This window comes from Tasmannia lanceolata, unplaced genomic scaffold, assembly GCF_043159265.1.
Source record: "Tasmannia lanceolata isolate RefF3 unplaced genomic scaffold, GAP_Taslan_0.1 ptg000008l, whole genome shotgun sequence".
NCBI lineage: Eukaryota > Viridiplantae > Streptophyta > Magnoliopsida > Canellales > Winteraceae > Tasmannia > Tasmannia lanceolata.
The window spans coordinates 62219047-62237450 of NW_027518685.1; the positions used below are offsets into that span (position 1 = coordinate 62219047).

The 18404-nt window shown below is 38.0% G+C and overlaps 1 protein-coding gene across 1 annotated transcript; it reads right to left on the reverse strand.

Moving 5' to 3' along the window:
- Window positions 1-10004: 10004 nt before the first annotated feature.
- LOC143883753 (uncharacterized) lies at window positions 10005-10687 on the reverse strand. Its single transcript, XM_077387072.1, has 2 exons — window positions 10453-10687; window positions 10005-10367 (listed from the first exon to the last, which is right to left on the reverse strand). The coding sequence occupies exons 1-2, from the start codon at window positions 10659-10661 to the stop codon at window positions 10139-10141; spliced, it is 438 nt and encodes a 145-aa protein (XP_077243187.1). The 5' UTR covers window positions 10662-10687; the 3' UTR covers window positions 10005-10138.
- Window positions 10688-18404: the final 7717 nt, after the last annotated feature.

The following is an 18404-nucleotide window of genomic DNA, read 5'->3' on the forward strand; positions in this document are numbered from 1 at the left end:
CTGAAAAGTAGACCTGGCAAACGGGCGGGCCGGGCCGGATTTGACCCGGCCCGTACGGGTCCGGGTCAAACGGGCCGGGTCAAAGTGACCCGGAAAATTCTACGGGTCATTGACATTGGACCCGCACCCGGCCCGTACGGGCCGGGTCGACCCGCGGGTCACCCGGATTTTTGACGTATTTTTTAAGAGTTTTTTTTTATTTAGGGATTTGCTAGCCACCTTCTCCTGGGCTATTTTTCGGCTTGTAGCCCCTCCTTTGCTGCAAAGATTGGGTGAAGTACGGTCTCGGGGCAAAAAGAATAAAGAGAAGTAATCATTACGGATTTTTGAAATATTCTCAGAATTTCTAAGTTTGAAATGAAAAATTACCGTAAAAAGGTCAAAAGTAAAAAAATTACATATAAAATATGACAATTACCGAGAAAACTAGGAAAAAAGTAAAAAAACCGTCTTTTGCACTTTTTTACGGGCACCCGCGGGTCCACCCGACCCGGCCCACTTTTGACGGGCCGGGTGGACCCGCGGGTCAATTTCTAACGGGTCACCAACAGGTGACCCGGACCCGTAAATTTACGTGCGGGCGCGGGTCCGGGTCACTTTTTGCCAGGTCTACTGAAAAGTGACTCCCCCCAGTCCACTCTTTAGAAGAAAAAAACAGGCGGTTTAGGGATTTGAACAATCAGGAGTATTATTGCCAACTGACCCCCTGAATTTGAAAGAGCAAAAAGGACGAGTGCTAATCGGGAAACGTGAGAGAAGGGGGCTGCTTTACGTGATGATTTGGTCTGAATGACTGATACAATTTTGAATACAAAAAGAAACCATAAAGCTAGTAAATGACTGAGAAACGTTGTCTATTCATGTTCCTACCCCCTAGCGCCAAAGGGAATCCAACTTTTTAAGATGTGATTTGCTAGGGACCATAGCAGAAGGCATTTCTCCTATAGTCTTTTGCATGAGTAAGCACCCACCTCAGATGAATTAAATCAATGAGACAAAATCCGAGCCTGTGTGGCTGTTTTCTGTTAAAGTATAAAAGATTAAATAACGCCATCTCCAACATCTTAAGCTTTTGGAGTAATTGGCAGTCTCAATATGGTATCAGAGAAAGGTATTGAGTTCAAATCTCCTCGACAGCAAAAATCCATATGCAATGGCTAAACTTAAAAGAGGGCCACATGTGCCACGTGTAGGTAAACCCAAAAGAGGGGCCGCATGTGAGGAGGAGTGTTGAAGTATGAAAGATTAAATAATGCCATCTCCTACAGCTTAAGCTTTTGGAGTAATTGGTAGTCTCAATACTTTCTCATGCAACAGCCAACCCGAGAAATGAGAAATGCCTTCTGCGATGGTCCCTAACAAATCCCATTAAAATTAAAGTTGTGTTCTTTAACACTTTTCATTCACTGTAGAATGGATGGAACGGAATTAGGCAAAGTCGCTCACCCCATTTTGAGAAAAAAGGACGGCAAGCGGTATTTCAAGGGAGACTTGGAGAATCAAGAACTTGTCAAGTTTGCATTCGGTTTTTTCACTCTCTGCAGATAAAAAGAAACATCTAATTGCTCGGGAGAATAGCTGAAGCACAGGTCCTAACAAACTCAAGGGTGAGGAGCTAATTATTAAACTTGGTCTATGTTACTTGGTTCAATTCAATGGTTTGCTTGCTTTGGGTTTAAATTCTCAATTCATGGTTCGCCATTTTTATATGAACCTATTTTGTTAGAACATATAAGAAATTCTAATATTTAGCACCATAGGATCGAAAAGTTCTCAACACATCAAGGCTCAATCAGATATAATGTTATGACCACCTATTAAAATAAGGAAGTGATAGTGTTTCCCCCTTCTCTTCACTGGGCCAGCCTCCTTCCAGTGTATCTATGAGTCATGACTACTCTTTTACACTACAATGGGTGGCCCGGGAAAGAAAAAGGGGCGATTATATCATTTCCCATTAAAATAATGCAACAATTTTAGGCCAACAAAAGCAATTTATGTGGGGTGATAAATGATAAATGTGCATATTTTTCCTTCTATGTGAAATGGGTATAAAACAAAATTCATGCCCATTTTTTCACGTAAAAAATAAGCTTAAAATTTATTTTACACCCATTTTACGTTGAAAGAAACAGAGCCAAAAAAGAAGGGCAATGATATTTTCCCCCCTCTGATGGATATTTTCCCCCTTCAGCAGATATCGTTAGGATATATAGGGGTGTAAATGGATATTCGAAAATTCGATTACCGTCCGCATCCGAATCCGTTTAAAGCGAATATTATCCGAATCCGCTTCAAGCGGATATTATCCGAATCCGTTTAGGAGATATCCGGTTCTTAACGATCCGAATCTGGTAAATGGTGCATCCGATCCGTTTAACATCCAAATCCGACAAGTACATCCGTTTATCTCGAATATCCGCATCCGTATCCGTATCCGTATCCGTATATCCGAATTCGTATTCGAATTCGGATATCCGGATTCGCATGCAAACTCGGATATCCGGTTACGGATGCGGATATTCACATTCGAATTCAACTTCAATTAGATAATTTTGGATATTTAACCAGTTGATTTAAAGTTACAGACATGAATCGAATTCGGATACAGATACGAATTCGGACATTTGGATATGATTTATTCGAATTTGGATATTCGGATACGATTTGAATCCGGATAAACGGATACGGATAATATCCGTCGGATGCGAATTCGGTAACGAATAATAATTATCCGTCGGATTCGGATTCGGATACGGATACGGATATTGAATATTGTAATCGAATTCGAATTCGAATTCGGATATAGCACTAACATATTCGAATTCGATCCGTTCACACCCCTAAGGATATACAAAGGGGTGGAGGAGCCACCGTTAAGTCCAAAAGGCTTAAAAGTTAACCATTTCTGTTGGGGGGGGGGGGGGGGGGGGGGGGTGATCTCACTGCCCAAAAAGAAATATGCGTGAGGGAAAGTACAGGTGAGGCCCACTTGTTAATTGAATAAACCATTTACCTGCAAGTTGTGTTATGGATGGGCCATACACTAAAATTCTCTCAGATTGGGTGATTCTAAGCCTTTGATTTATAGGAGAGTTTCTCGTTGAATATAGACCGTTGATTTTTATATATTAACTAATGCCGACTATTGGAGGCCAAGAATCTGTGCAATGAAGCAAAATTCTGGTGTATGACGCATCCAAAGAAGGGCCCTTAGATGAACGATTTGGTTCACTGAACAAGTGGCCCCCACTTGTACTTCTGCATCCTCATAATCTTCTAACATCCATCATATAATAACTCTATTTGGATTACTCGAAGCAAATCAAAGAATAATTTACTGCTTAAGGGCACGTTTGGCCACCATGAATATTTTTCATGAGAAATTAGTGTCTCAAGTGGTGAGAATTGGGTAAAAATCAGGAAACAAAAAAATCTACTCAAAATAGGATCGACTTTTTCCTATTTTTAGCCACTTCTCACCCTCATCGCAATTGTGCCCTCTCATATCTCTCCTTCTCCCACCCGCGCTCTACCCTTCTCTCATCACTTGGAGACACTACTTTATCATGAAAAAAACAATTCCAAGACATGGCCTAAAAGTTCAAAACTGTCATTCCATTGCTAAATATTATTTAGAAAGAAGGTTGAGGGTCTTTTGACCCTCCCAAATAATAAAAAAAGGAAAAAGGAGATACAATCAAAGCATATATAGTTTTATTGTCATTTTCTTCTCTATATAATAACAACAACAGCAAAGGAAGCCCACCCTTAAGAGTCTTCTTTTCTGAGGTTTTAATCATGGCGGTTGCAAGAAGAGGGAGACAGGGTCGGAGCCACCACGGCCTGAGCATTTCCCATTTTTGCTTTGTCTTTTCTAAAGCACTTTGTGTATGTAGTTGAAATATTCAAACCAGATGGTCCAGATGAATAATACTTAGACTAGACCCATTGTTAGAAAAGGCAGACCCCACCCAGAGCCTCCTTTGGTTTGGCCTCCCCCCCCCCCCCCTTCCAAACATTACGTTTAAGAAATTAATGAAATAATAAGTCATGTACTCAGTACCTAGGCATATAAGTATCCGAGTAGACTGGTATGAGAGATGCACGTGCGCACAAGAGCTTATTTGGATTCTCTTCTCATCATACCTGGAATGTAAAATTTAGTATTCATGACATTCAATATGCGCCATTACCACAAATTCAATAGAACTAATCAAATCAATATTACATATCTATCAATCTATACGAATCTAACCATGCAAACAAACTTGAATGCACAAGAAGGAATTAAGAACTTATCTCCATTGATCATATGGCGGTGTTCGACCTGGGATGGGTACTCTACTGCCTCACTAGTTTTACCTGGTAGGGGAGATCTCCTTTAGTCAGGTTAGATGGTAATAGAGGCCAACCTCTAATTTATAGAAAAATACCTCGTATAGTTCCACCCACAATAAAACTCTATTTGGCTCAATGTATTTAACCAAGTACATCCTTGATATAGTTTAATTTGGTTATATTAACCATATATGTCTCAATAGATATGAGATGCACTTATTACCCTTATAACCTTTATTGATCACTTTGGTCAATGGTAGTTCAAGTAATTTTACTCTTAGTCTCATTCTTCAATCTAGACTATATTGAACTTAGATGAATGATTACCCACAATGAGATCTTTTATGATAAAGCTAAAAGCATTATGAAAAAGACAAACTAAATACATACTGTACTTCTGGTGATAGATAGGTAGCCATTTCAAATCATATCACACTAGAAGGGGCAATGTTCGAGAGAAAAGACTATTTTATCCTTTTTACCTAGTTTATATGTTAATTTCTTTCTTTGCAACTTTTCCTCTTCTTCTTCTTCCTCCTTCAATTTCTTCTGAGTTGTATCTGTAGTTGGTGATGCGCGAATAAGGCAGTGTAATGAAAAAACATGGAAAAAGTTAGAGATGGAGTTGAGGGTAAAATGGTCTTTTGGAACGTTCGGCGCCCCTCCAAAGGCAATAGAGTTGAATGGCCATCCGTCGGTAAATTCAAATTCTTGAACTTATTTGCTTTTGAACTTCATTTATTTGAAGCTTTGTCACTTCTGGAAACAGGAAAATGAGTTTATTGGGTTAAACTACTCTATCATAAATCCTAGGTAAACTAGAAAGAGGGATGCCACACTTATATCCTTGAACTACAGTTAATCTGAAGTTCAATTTTGATTTTTGAATGTGTTTGCCAAACATGATTCTATTGCCAAGCACACCTATGCATTCCAACGAGAATCAAGAGTATTACAACTCTAACCTAACCCAGCCCGGGCTTCAACCCGAGGGCCAACCATTACCCAACCTGCCTCTAAATTACTCAATCCTAACCCGACCCGTTGTTTTCAAATTGGGTTGGATTTGGTCGGGTTGACCCAAGATCTAAGGAGAGTCTTCCTAAAGGTTTCCCAATCCAAACCCAACCCGTGATTCTGAAAGGCCAACCCACCCCTAGCCGAAATCGAGTTGAACCTGACAAGTTCGGGTCGTGTCCTCTCCCGAGTTGCATCCTCCCTGACAGGAAGGGTAGTTTCTATCCTTTCCCACATTGATCCTGATTGCCCAGCCAATGGGTCAATCTTAGAAGGCTAGAAACGGTTAGTAAGCAAAAAAAAATGGACAACGAATGCATTCAGGCTTGCAGACAATCCATTAGTTAAAATCATACCAATCATTTGATTGGTATGATTTTTAGGCATTGGCTCACCAAACATGGTGGAGTTAGAAAACCGCTTATTCGTAGGGATAACTCAATAAACATTCCTCTCTGCCTACAGGCTTTTTTATGTGATGATTATTTGTTCCTTCAGAGGGCATGTAACTGAAATCAAGACTATTTATCTTGCATATCATCATGAGGAGAGCCACAGGGGTCTTGGTCCCAAACTAGTTTGCCGGCCCGACTAGTTTGGGACAAAGGCGTAGTTGAGTTGAGTATGTTTCTTTCCTTTGTTATTTGTTTTCTTTCCATGGAAAGTTTTTATTAGAAAACATTTTACATAGAAAAAATTTACTAGAAATTTTTTTATGGGATATTTTTTTACACATTTTTTTTATGGCTAAGCTGGGATTAGGCAGATCCCTACCGGTATATTAAATAAATAAAGATGATACAATAGCATGAACAAGACTACTGCCCAATCTTTAGAACAAAGTCCAAGGAAAAGGGCAGAACCACTAGAGTCATGATACCCTTGAAGACACGAGCTGGATTTGTGCACTTGGGACCTCGTACTTAGGTGAAGCCATGTTTACTGATCCAGGAGGTCTATCATCGTCTGGCATTACTTTCTTGTTCTCTAGCTTATCCTCAGCTCCTGAACCTTTGGGCATTCTGTTCTTCTTTGATGGAGGAATTTTCTTTTCTTTCCTTGGGGTTGCTCTTCTTCGCCAGCTTCCCGTTGACTCGTTAACTTTTTTATACCTCATGCAATCTTAGATGGGGCCCATAAATTTATATAACACATGTTTTGATAAATAAAGGCCCATCATTTTTGCACCGCTGCATAGCATTAGTGGACCAACCATTTTACAGTGTAGGGCCCTCCATTTCTCTCTTAACGTTATTCGTTAAGTTTTAAAGGCAAAGAAAAACTTTAAAGGGGGTGAATTTATCCCCGAGCAGTGAACCATTCTCACAGAAACGCTTTTTTTTTGGGGGGGGGGGGGGGGGAGGATTAAAAAATGCATGTTTCGCTACCATATTTTTTTCTAGAATATTAGATTACCTAATGGTGAGAGAGGATGGGAGAGAGAAAGAGTGAGGACAGGAAAGGAAAGGAAAGCCTGAAAAAAGAACGAAAAAAAATATCCACGGATTTATTTATTTTTCGACTCATTCCTGCCCTCTCAAGTATCTTTTTCAATGACCTTCCTCTCTCTCTCTCTCTCACCACTGTGAAACTAAATTCATGGTTGCCAAACATGGCCTAAAGTACAAATATCTCATTAAAATGACCAATGTACCCCTATCACATGAAAAATGGTAATCTGTTTCTTCATGTAGTGGGATTGAAATCTATGAAAAATGGGAATCTGTTTCTCGCCCCAAGAGGTATTCTGATTCTCCCACAATCAGAATGAACTTTTATTGAAATTTTTTTAATCAATTTTTTTATTTTAATTTTTTTTTCTTTTATGTTTACAGAGGAATCAGAATAGTTCCCGGCAATCTAACGCAGCCCTGTTTGGATTGCAGAAATTTCATGGAAAAGTTTGGAAATGAAAATTTTCAAAGATTTCTTATTCTTTATACTTAATAAAATAGATGGCATGAACCAACCCTAATCAATTTTTAGTTAGAGAGACCTTCAATTTATAATAATATCACTTTAAATTAACCACAATCATATTATCCGAGTTGTGAAAGGAAAAAAAATTACAAAGAAATTTTTTCCATTAGAAATGTTTTTCTTGCAATCCAAACAGGGTCTTAGTGAAAATGTGAAGATTAAAAAATTGCTTACCTGATGTCAGCAATGGAAAGACATTTGCTTTGAGTGCGTTCAGGGTCAAGGGTGAAGGATCATTCACCAAAGTGACTGACAAATACCTTCTACCCTCACACAGAAGGACCACGTAGCATTTCGATGGTATGGACTCACATCTTGCACGCCCTCTTTAATTAAAAGGGGAAGGAGATGAATCAAGACTAGCTTTTCTCCCACCAAAGAAAGGGACCTTATATCCATCTTCATAGATGAAAAAAAAATTGCTTAGTACCTTTTGAAAAGTCCTTGTAAAATATCTTTAGCTTTTATTCGTCTGTCAAAGAAGGCATGTGACTTCTTTTTCCCTTTCTTGGTGGTTCTTGGCGTAGAGAAATGGAAACTCCATTCTTTAATTTGTGCCAGAAATAATTAAAGTTGCCTCACAATGCAAGCTCCCCAATTCTTTTCTTATGTTGTAGCTTATGTCTGATGTGACTATTCTACCATCTGATCGAGACCATTTAATAGTATGTTGAAAAAAATAAAACAACTGATGTCCACAGTTCCACATTCAGTGAATTTAAGAGATTTAGGATGTCTACTTAGAGTGATTTTTGTGGATCTGAAATCCAAGGTGAGACCCATTTGGTGGATGGTCTATAATGATGATTGGACCCTTGATTTTCTTTCACAATTTAGGGGTGCAACTTGGGTCGGGCTCAACCCGAACCCGACATGTAAAAAACCAAGAAATACCTTCTTAATAAGATCAACCACAATGTGTAGAAAAACACCAAAAATGATGCAAAGAAACACAATCACCCAAGAAACACAAGAATTACGTGTTTGGCAGGTACCTACGTCAATTGGTGAAGATCTTCATTATTTCGGTCTAGTGTTACAATCTCTCTTCTTCTTGCCAAGAAAGTACATAAAAACTCAAATCCCGTAATCCTAACATGTGGCTTATTAGCTTATATATCAATGGCACTACATGAAGAAATTTGACGAAATACACTTTACACTAAAATCATAAATTAAATTCTCCTTTTGGGGCGCTGGCCCGAAAACCCCAACAGGGGCGCACTACCCCCCTACCCTTAGCAAGTTGACTGCGTAGCTCAACCTGAGTGTGCATCACTCACATTAGTCCGTCAGGGTTCTTTATAGTGCCAGAATACAAGACATATGCACAACACAACAGGCTCAACCCGATCTCGGGCTAGTTTGGCATTTCCTTGGGTTAGGTTGGGTTAGGGTCGGGAAAAAGTCAGGTTGATTTAACCTTGGCTTTGGTTAGGGTTGAGGCATTGGCCCTTGGGCAACATGACTTGACCTCCCTATGATTTTATCATGATTTTCAAAATCTTAAGTTTATATTTTCTTTTGTTTTTACGCTAGGCTAACCTGAACCCAATGCTATCTTTGGTTGGGCTAGGGTTGGCCTGAGCGTGACCCGATCTAGCCTGAGTTGCAACCCTATATAACACATGTTGCGATCCATTGGAAGAGAGTCTGGGATCCATTTGAGGAATAATATATGTTCTTTTATGGCTAATATTCTATATGGTAAAAATAGAAACAACACGAATCATGAGCTTAAGGCCTTCTTTGGATACCAACAAAATGAGTTTTTATTTGCAAATAGAATTACTTTAATATAATCTTGTTTGCAAATGAAACATTAAGATCCCTAGGAAGCCAATAAATATATAATTTTTAAGACTTTCATTATGCTTATTTTTTAATAATCATATTTAATCTAGAAACCATGCGTATATAATATTATTTGCAAAGATTTTTTAGAGGCACCCAAAAAATTCCTAAATTTATGAGTCCACTATTCAAATTATCATTATTAATTTTGGGAGTTGCCTTGTTTCTCGCATCCTAGATATTTCCTAACAAAACTAGGTTTCCTAGGTTTAGAATTTCGGTAGGAAGCCAAAATAAGAAATGGATGGCTCTTTTCGGCTTATAAAGGATATCAAATCTCTTCTTCACCTACGACTAACTGGGAGGCTGAAGATGAAAAGGAGACGAGAAGAGACGTTATTTTTCTTGGTCTTTTGTTCCCTGTAGGAGAGATTAAGAGGATTTTCTTTTTTAGTGATTTCTCTTGTAAGGAGAAGTGTATTGTCTTGATTGAGAGGACAAGGGAAAAGTTTACGGTTCGTAGGTTTCGATTAATCCATTATAATCCCTGTCTTTTGTTTTCTCATAGGCTCTGTTCACTTGTTTTCCCGCTGCAGCAAAGGAAAAGAAAGGAAAGGAATCTGACGTGGCAAAATGGAAAGGAAAGGAAAAGAAATTGTGATTTTCCCTCGCTTTCTCGCTGTTCACTTGCCCAAAAAGCGAGGAAAAATATGTAGGAAACTTGTTTTCTCACTGTTCACTTGCCCAAAAAGTAAGGAAAAATATGCAGAAACTTATATTAAACATATTTTTCCTCCTCTTGGGCATTACCTGCTACCACATAAACAACACTAGTATGATCCACCAACAGAAAGCAAGGGAAAATATGTAGGAAACTTGAGGATTACGGTGTTCAGTACAGAAATTAAACATAAGTTATAACATTTCCACCTAACTCATACACCAAAAATATAGATAAACATCACATAGTTCATATATAAACGGTTCAACAAAAAATAGATAAACATCACATAGCCAAACGGCGCAGAATGCGCCCCAACATTTCCACTCGGTCCATCTTGTCAAGAGAAAGGAACGCCTCAGCTTCCTTCTGATGCCCTTGCATGTACACATAAGCATCAATGAGCTCACCATTGGCGAAACCATCAATGTTCAGCACGTCATCTTTGAGGTCAGGGAGGCTGTGTACCTTACTAGTAGTAATTTTGGCATCAACAACCATTTTAATGCCCAATCTGCATATAAAACCATAATATGAGTCAACATACCTCATAAACAAGTGGAAAAAATGTCTAAAATGCTACTTTCATAGGTACTAACCCCACACCAATGACTAACCCAAAAAACCAAGGAACACTGTGGATGTCCTCTTCACGCTTGTCTTTCAAATGCTCCTCATGGCGCTCATCATATGCATTTAAGGCTGCTTCTACCTCCTTCCTTGTGGCATAGGAGCGATAAGATGCTCCACTATCCTGTTCACTTGAAGGTGATAGTTTGCCCAATTGTTGAATATGCCCACTTGTCATCCCTTGAAAACCACATAAAACTTATCCTTCGCCATTACCTGGTACCACATAAACAATACATACATAGTTGCAACAACATATGATAGATAAAAAATGTTTACTTAGATCCATAAAACCCATCCAACCAAAAAGAGCATTTAACAACATATACACAGTTCCATAAAATCCATCCATTAAAAAGAGATACAATAATGCACTAACAAACCCATACACCCAAAATATGGATATAACAATTCCATCAAACCCATACATAAGTTAGTTTATCAAACCCATACTTGTAGACACCCCCATTTTGCTCCGCTTTAATCAACAAAGAAGTTAGTGTTTTGTTATCGATTTTTCAGTGTTCTCCATTCCCGTGTCCACCTCTTATATTTTATCGATCTTTTCGATCATTTCTGCCGTGTTTCACATTTGTCCGCTAAGTGTTGAGAAGGGTTATTCACGAGAATCCGAGCAAGGGAGAATTTGGACCCGTTTGGTGGGCCCGCATTGAGCATTTGTTTAGATTTGGATCAAACAGGGGGCCCGCGCATTGTTTTATTGAAAAATGAGTTTTGAACCTACTTCGATCCAGTGCATAAAGATGCCCATCAAGGGAATAGTCAAGATCTCAGGGAGGTCGTGTTAGCAACCAATTTTTGTTGTGATTATCAAATGAAACTATTTGGATAATCCTTGGAAATGATTTTTGAGCCACAGCTTTATAAATTAATAGTTTGGATCATCCCACGGAGGTGATATTTGGAGGATACAAGTTATCCATGCCATGGCCTGTCAAAGTGAACGGTTCAGATCAATCTTTGGGAATAGTTCGGGGGGGCCCAACCAATTCATATTGTGACTTGCAAATCGGACGGTTGAGATCATTCTACAAAGATGGTTTAGAGGAAACAATTAGCTTGGGATGTGGCCCATCCAAATGGACAGTTTTAGATCATCCAATGGGAAAAATTTAGGAGGCGCAACCAACTTATACTATGGCCCAATCATTTGGACAGTTGGGATCGCTTCGAAGAAACCAATTCGAGAGGGCCTTGGTCGAATGTGGCATGAAGGGTAGTTTCGCCATTTAAGGTAAATAAGTTTTTTTTTTTAATCACGTGAATATGCTCTTGGTTCGGTTCCTTTCTATACCCAAGTTGATCTCCATATCATTTTTTTATATAACATAATAGAAAGAAGAAGGAGAGTGTATATTAATATAAAGAGGGTTGCTGGGAAAGAGGTTGGTATTTCTCTTGTTGGATTTTAGCAAGGTTCTATAATAAAAAGAGAAGAATAGTAACGATCGGCTATCTCCACCTAAAAAAAAAAAGGCAATATATATTATACAAAGAAAGTTGCTGTGGAGGAGGTTGGGATTTCTTTTTTTTGGGATTTTGAGGAAGGTTATATGATAAAAAAAAAGAAAGAAAATGAGGAGGGAATTCGATATACAACCCGATGGGGAAAACCAAGAGGGTGGAGTTCAAAAAAAAAAAAACAAAGGATCGTTTCCTCAGCTTCTCTCTGATCTTCCTCAAGCCTTCACCATCAACATCCGTTCCACTCTCCATCCCTCTCACCATCTCTCTCTTTCCCTCGCATACTCTCTATTTCTGTTCCACACAGCAGCCACCACTCTCGGTCTCTCCACCCTTCCTCACTCACGGCAGCAGCCCTCCCTCACCCTCACTCTGTTTTCTCACTCCCTTTCTCTCAAGGTTCCCCTTCATCTCTCCCTCTAACCACCTTCATCAACATCACTTATTCTAAAAAAAAGAAAAGGAAAAAAGAACGAGAAAAAAAAACAGAGTATCGTATACTCTGTTTTTTTTCTCATTCTCATTCTCTCTCTCTCTCTCTCTCTATCTAACTCTCCATATCTCTCTCTTTTTCTCAGTTTCTAAAAAAAAAAGAAAAAGAAAAAAACGTAAAAAACAGAGTGTTGAGACACTCTGTTTTTTTTCTATCTCTCCCTCTCTCTCTCTCTCTATTTCTCTCTTCCATGTCACTCACTCTCTCTTGCTTTCAATCACTCTCAGCTCACTCTTTATATCTCCCATTCTCTATATTCCACACCCAACAGAGGAACGGCATTCTCACAGTGGTAAAGAATATAAAAAAAAAGAAAAGAAAGAAGAAGGAAGCGGGTCGGATCGCAGCGTCGGCAGGCTTTCTCGGACTTTTCGGCTCTCGGATTCGGCGAGGAACTCCATCACAGGTTGGTACACTGTTGTCGGATTTTTCAGAATTGTTTGGTATTTTTTTAGATTTTTGCATGATTTTTACGCATTTAAATGAATTTAATTTAATATTAAATGTGTGTGCTTAAAATCATGATCTGCATGACTGTTTCAATTCCGTTTGGTCTCAAAATTTAATAGAATGATCTATCTAAATAGAGTAAAATAACTATCGGATCGGATCGGACATTGGATCAACGGTTTTTTAGAATTTGAGTGAAGAGTAGAATTTTATTTAAAATAATGGCTGAGAAATTACGAAATTCGAAAAAATAGCCATCTCAGGATGATCTATTTTTTGGAATTTAAAATTTTTATTGTGTTCATCACATCAGAATAAGGTTGGAGGATATTTTCCGGAGTCGCAATTTTCTCGAAAATCGTGTTTTAAAAATAGAAAACTCTTTAAAAATATCTTTTCGACGAAGAAAAATAAAATATATACTAAAAAGATTCCAAAAATAATGAAATTTCGTGAAACAATAATATGATACTGATAAATTCTACCATGAATTTTTGAGAATTTTTGGATTTTGTTTGGTATATTATTTTATGCTTTCTTTGAAACTTATCAGATTTTGGGAGAATTGTTACTGACATCAAATCAGAATTAAAATTCACAAAATTTTTGTAGTAGTCTTATATTTCATATTTCGTACTGCTGTAAAAGTTTCAAATGATTTGGATCTTGTTTCATATGGGATGTAGTGTTAATTCATAATCTAGTCTGAAAATTGAAAAATTTGAAATTGATAATAAATAGTTTTTAAAATTCATGAAAATCTCACAGAATGCTATTTTTACTTATATCTTGTTAATGTAAAAATTTCAATGAATTTAGATTTCTATTTATAGTAGTTGCTGTGTTATTTTTGCAATCTAGTCTTATTATTGTTAATTCAAAATTAAATATGAACTTAATGTAAAAATCTGCAAAACTCTTCCAGTAAGCTACATGCATTCCCATCTTGCTGCTGTAGAAGTTTCAACTCATTTCGAATTCGTTTGCAACAATTTCACTTGTAAAATCACTCTTATGGTATAAAACTGATAAAATTCATTGAAAATCCGAAATTAATTAAAAATCATCACAAAGCTTCTAAAGAACCTTAAAATTCTGTCACATATTAATTCCTTAATCCATCGAAACAGAAATTTTAGGATTTTTTAGATTTCCCTGGAAAAATGGCCAGCGCATCCATAATCGTATCCCAATTGCAACCGATCTTTGACAATTTGAATATTTAAGCTATAGCATGTTGTTGGCTCCGAGGTTACTGTCCACGGAAATCCTGAGATATGCCAGGCAATAAGATGCTATAACTTAAGTATTAAATTGCACAAGGAAAGAGTGCACGATTCCCTTCCGTGGATGTTATTCTGGGCCGAAATTGGTGAACCCTAGAACCATTGGTAATCCTTAAAATGTCCAAAAACTGAAAATCCTTGAAATATGAAATTCATTAACTTCAAGAACTGAAATTGATTCATCTCGTGTCTTTTGGAACCGTTGGATTACGGTTTCTGTCATAAGAACCCTTAAAGCCCAATTTAGGAACACTGGTGTCGTGTCTTGTCCTAAGTTTTAGGGAGTCTTAGGTTTTAGGAATCCTAGAGTTAGGAGTCCAGCCTCATCACGTACGTTTGCTATGGATAGCAACCGTGCCCTAGGTCTAGTTACACTAGTCACCCAATTTTTTCATAGGACAAGCTTAACTAGGATGTAGGCTAACCTACATTAGTCTAAGGAACAACTTGCATTTAGATAAGAATCATATAGCATCTTAGATGAAATCCCGTCTAGGTCGGTGTCTTAGTTGAGTTACGCATAAGTAGCTTAGCTTAGGTGCACCGAACTACGTCGACTCTGATCCCAGTGAGGCTTGGGTACGTAGGCAGCTTGGATGTCTGATGGCATACCAACCGCGAGTCGGCTCCACAACAAATTGTGGGGTTTTGTATATTAATTTTCTTGTAAATTCTTAATTAAATCACTTAGGACTTTCCCTGAAATTAGAATTCTATGAGAACTTTCACTTAGATTGAATTCAAACAAATTAAGAAATCAAAATACACATTTAGGATTCACATTGAAATTAGATCATAGGATGCATGTCACATAGCTAGCACATTAACTAAGAGTTGAATGAGCCATTTAAAATAAATTTAAAAGAGTTAGCTTTTGGAATTGAAGACCGATTATCGGGCAGGAATGGTGCATGTGGTGGATAACTACTTATACCTTCCATTCTTATAACCAGGTAGCGAGTCTAGATTTCTGGTTAATTATGGGTCCTAAATCCCACATCTAGGTGGCGACTCTGTCAGTCTCTTTTGTGTGGAATTCAGATTGCCTTAGTGATCCAAAGTTCACATAAAAGATGAATTAAAACCAATACTAAGAAGCACACGCCAATCGCGTGGGTATGAGAGACCAAGAGAGAGCGTGGCGGCTCGCGCCCCACCCCTCTCGCGGGATCTGGTCTCACAATACTAACCATGGTTTTTCGGCCGAAATCCGAAATTTTGAATTTCGGTGGGGACTGAAATCGAAATTTTGAAATTCGGCCTTCGAAATTTCGGTCCGAAATTTAGAGAAAATGTCTTTTTCTATATAAAAAAATATTGTTACAAAATTTCAGCTGAAAATTCAAAAATTCGGTTTGCAATTTATGAGATATGAATGGGCAGAAAACCCGCACTGAATCATATGAGTATATGGGGTTGTCCTGCCCATGTTAAAAAGATAGGTGTTGAAAAGTTGGAGGCCCGAACCAATAGGTGTCTCTTTATTGGATATCCTAAGGAAACAAAGGGTTACATGTTTTATAACTCTGGTGAGCAAAACTGTTTTGTGAGCCGGAATGCCGCATTCTTAGAAGAAGAGTTGATTCAAGATGTGTAGACACCCCCATTTTGCTCCGCTTTAATCAATAAAGAAGTTAGTGTTTTTCTATTGGTTTTCCAGTGTTTTCTATTTTCGTGTCCGTTTCTTACATTATCTCGATCTTTTCGATCATTTCCACCGTGTTTTCCATCTTTTCCAGCAAGTGTTGAGAAAGAGTGTTCATGAAGTTCCAAATAAGAGGAGTTTGTGTGAATTTCGTGGTCCTATAATTGTGATTTGGGTTGAACAAGCGAGCTAACATAATTTTCGATTGGAAAAAGTTCAAATTTCAAGGGAGTTTTAGTCTTGTTTGGGCCCACTAACAATAAATTCTGAAAATTATTCTAGAGGGATTCGGTCACTCAAGTGAGGCTCATTATTTCCACAAAGAGGTTCATGAGATGGACGGTTTGGATAATTCTAAAGCAATGCGGGGGGCGCACCGGTTTACGTTTTAGCCCATCGAATGAATGGTTTGGATCAGCCCATGAGTAGCTTTTGGGAAGACAATCAATTTCTGTTGTGACCGTCAAGTTAAAGAATTCGGATAATCCTTGGAAATGATTTTTAGGCATAACTTATCATTTGGAAATGGTTCAGCAGGGCACGCCCAACTTATGTCGTGATCCGTCATCCGTTAAATGAATAGTTAGGATCATCATTAAGAGGTACTCACCACTTTACAAGGATCATCCAATTGGATAGCTAGGATCATTATATAGAAATAATTTAGGTGGTCACAATCAATCTACCGCTTGGCCCATCATTTGGATGGTCTAGATCATTAGAAGGAAGTAATTTGCGGGGCATGACTCGTGTATGGCAATGAACATTTCAGATCATTCTATGGACACAATTTAGGGGGGGCCCAACCAATTTACATTGTGACTTACAAATCGGACGGTTTAGATCATTCTATGAAGATGGTTTTGGGACACTATCTTATTACATTGTCGCTCATCAAATGAGCGCATGAGATCATTCTACAAAGATGGTTTAGGGGAAACAATTAATTTGGGATGTGGCCCATCCAAATGGACAGTTTTGGATCATCTTTCGGTGAATTGGATCAGGAGGCCCACCATTTTCTTAATGATTTCCATGCAATTTCGGCCAACTTGGATCAGGGGGCCCACCATTTTAAGGATTGGAATTTCGTTTCATTTCCTCTAAGGCAAAATTCAAGAGGGGCTTACCAACGATTCTTTACATATAAAAGTTGAAATGTTCATAGATGAGACCCACCAATGCTTTCAAACTTATCTTTGTTTTGAATATGAAAGAATTAACTTTAATTGTTGAAATCTACAAGAGGATGGAATACAAGCTGAATCGGCCAACATTGAGTGGGGCCTACCCATAATCGATTTGTTCTATCCAAAGCATGTTGAGTTAAAGGAGGAAATTAAAGTGATAAGGATCTTTGTGAATTCGGTCTCTAAGGGTGGGACCCATCTAGATTTTATCATTATAATAAGCAAGGTCTGTTGAGCTCTCTTTCCTTACTGAATTAAAATTTTTGAAGTTGTTTTCAAAGGCGATTCATTGGGAATTAATAAAAGGAGGTTATTTGATCACTTTGGAAAAGCCAACCATCACCTCATTCTAATAAAAAAAGTAATGTTTGTGGACTTTTATTTCTTCCCTCATTTGAATATATGGCAAAACTATAAAATTAAAAAGGTTGGTGTGATACTTTTAGAAGTTGCCTATTCCCTTTTATCAGGAAAATCTGCAAGTCTCCTTATTTTGGTATCTTGTGAACACGGCATTTCATTCTTTATTGCAAATTCAAAGAAGCCCGTGTTAGGAACTTTTTATCTTTATTTTGGGAAGACAACTTATGTGGGAAACCTTTGTGATTCGAAAAAAAGAAAAAAGAAAACTCTAGAAAGTTATTCGGTCATAAGGGATTTGAGGCAACCTTCCTTAATTCGTTTGGCAAAATAAAAGGTCTTTTAATAAAATGGGAAAGCTAACTCTCTCTAAAGAAAAAAAAATCTCTCACCCATTCTCACGGTTTGGGGGATCTCATCTCTCTCTCTCTCTCTCTCTCTCTCTCAACCACTCTATATACCTCTCTCACTCTGATCCTCATAAAAAAAAATTCTTTCATCTCTCTCATTCTCGGGTTAAATCCATAGCAGCCATCTCATCTCTCTCTCTCTCTCATATATTTCTCTGACTCCCTCATCCATTTTTCTACGGGTCTTCGCGCATAGCTTCGGTTCATAACTTCATCAAAGGGTTTTTCTAGAGCGTATAAAAGGGTGCAACAAAGCGTATACCTCGGATTTACGCACCTAGAGACAAGGAGCGCGATCAACGGTAGGTTCCTCCATTTTTGTAAGATCAAATGTAGAAAAGCATGCTTAGGGCCATTTCTTCTTTGTTTTCTTCATGATTTTCGTAAAAGATACCATGCATGATTTTGATGGGTCAGTTTATTTAATTATCAATTTTGGTAAAAAAAGGAATCGTTATACGAGAAAATTGGGTATTTAATCGATTGAGATATCTAGGGGCTTTTGAATCGGTTTACAAAGTGAGTGTTTTAAAACAAAGGGTTTTTCGTGAAGCTATATTTTCTGAGTTTTAATGAGGTTAAAATAACCCCAAAAATCTAAA

Coding starts and splice junctions, on each gene's coding strand:
- LOC143883753 (XM_077387072.1), bottom strand. CDS start 10,661: ATGACAAGTGGGCATATTCAACAATTGGGCAAACTATCACCTTCAAGT. Junction 10,368..10,452: donor GGGTTAGTCATTGGTGTGGG/GTTAGTACCTAT, acceptor TTTTATATGCAG/ATTGGGCATTAAAATGGTTG.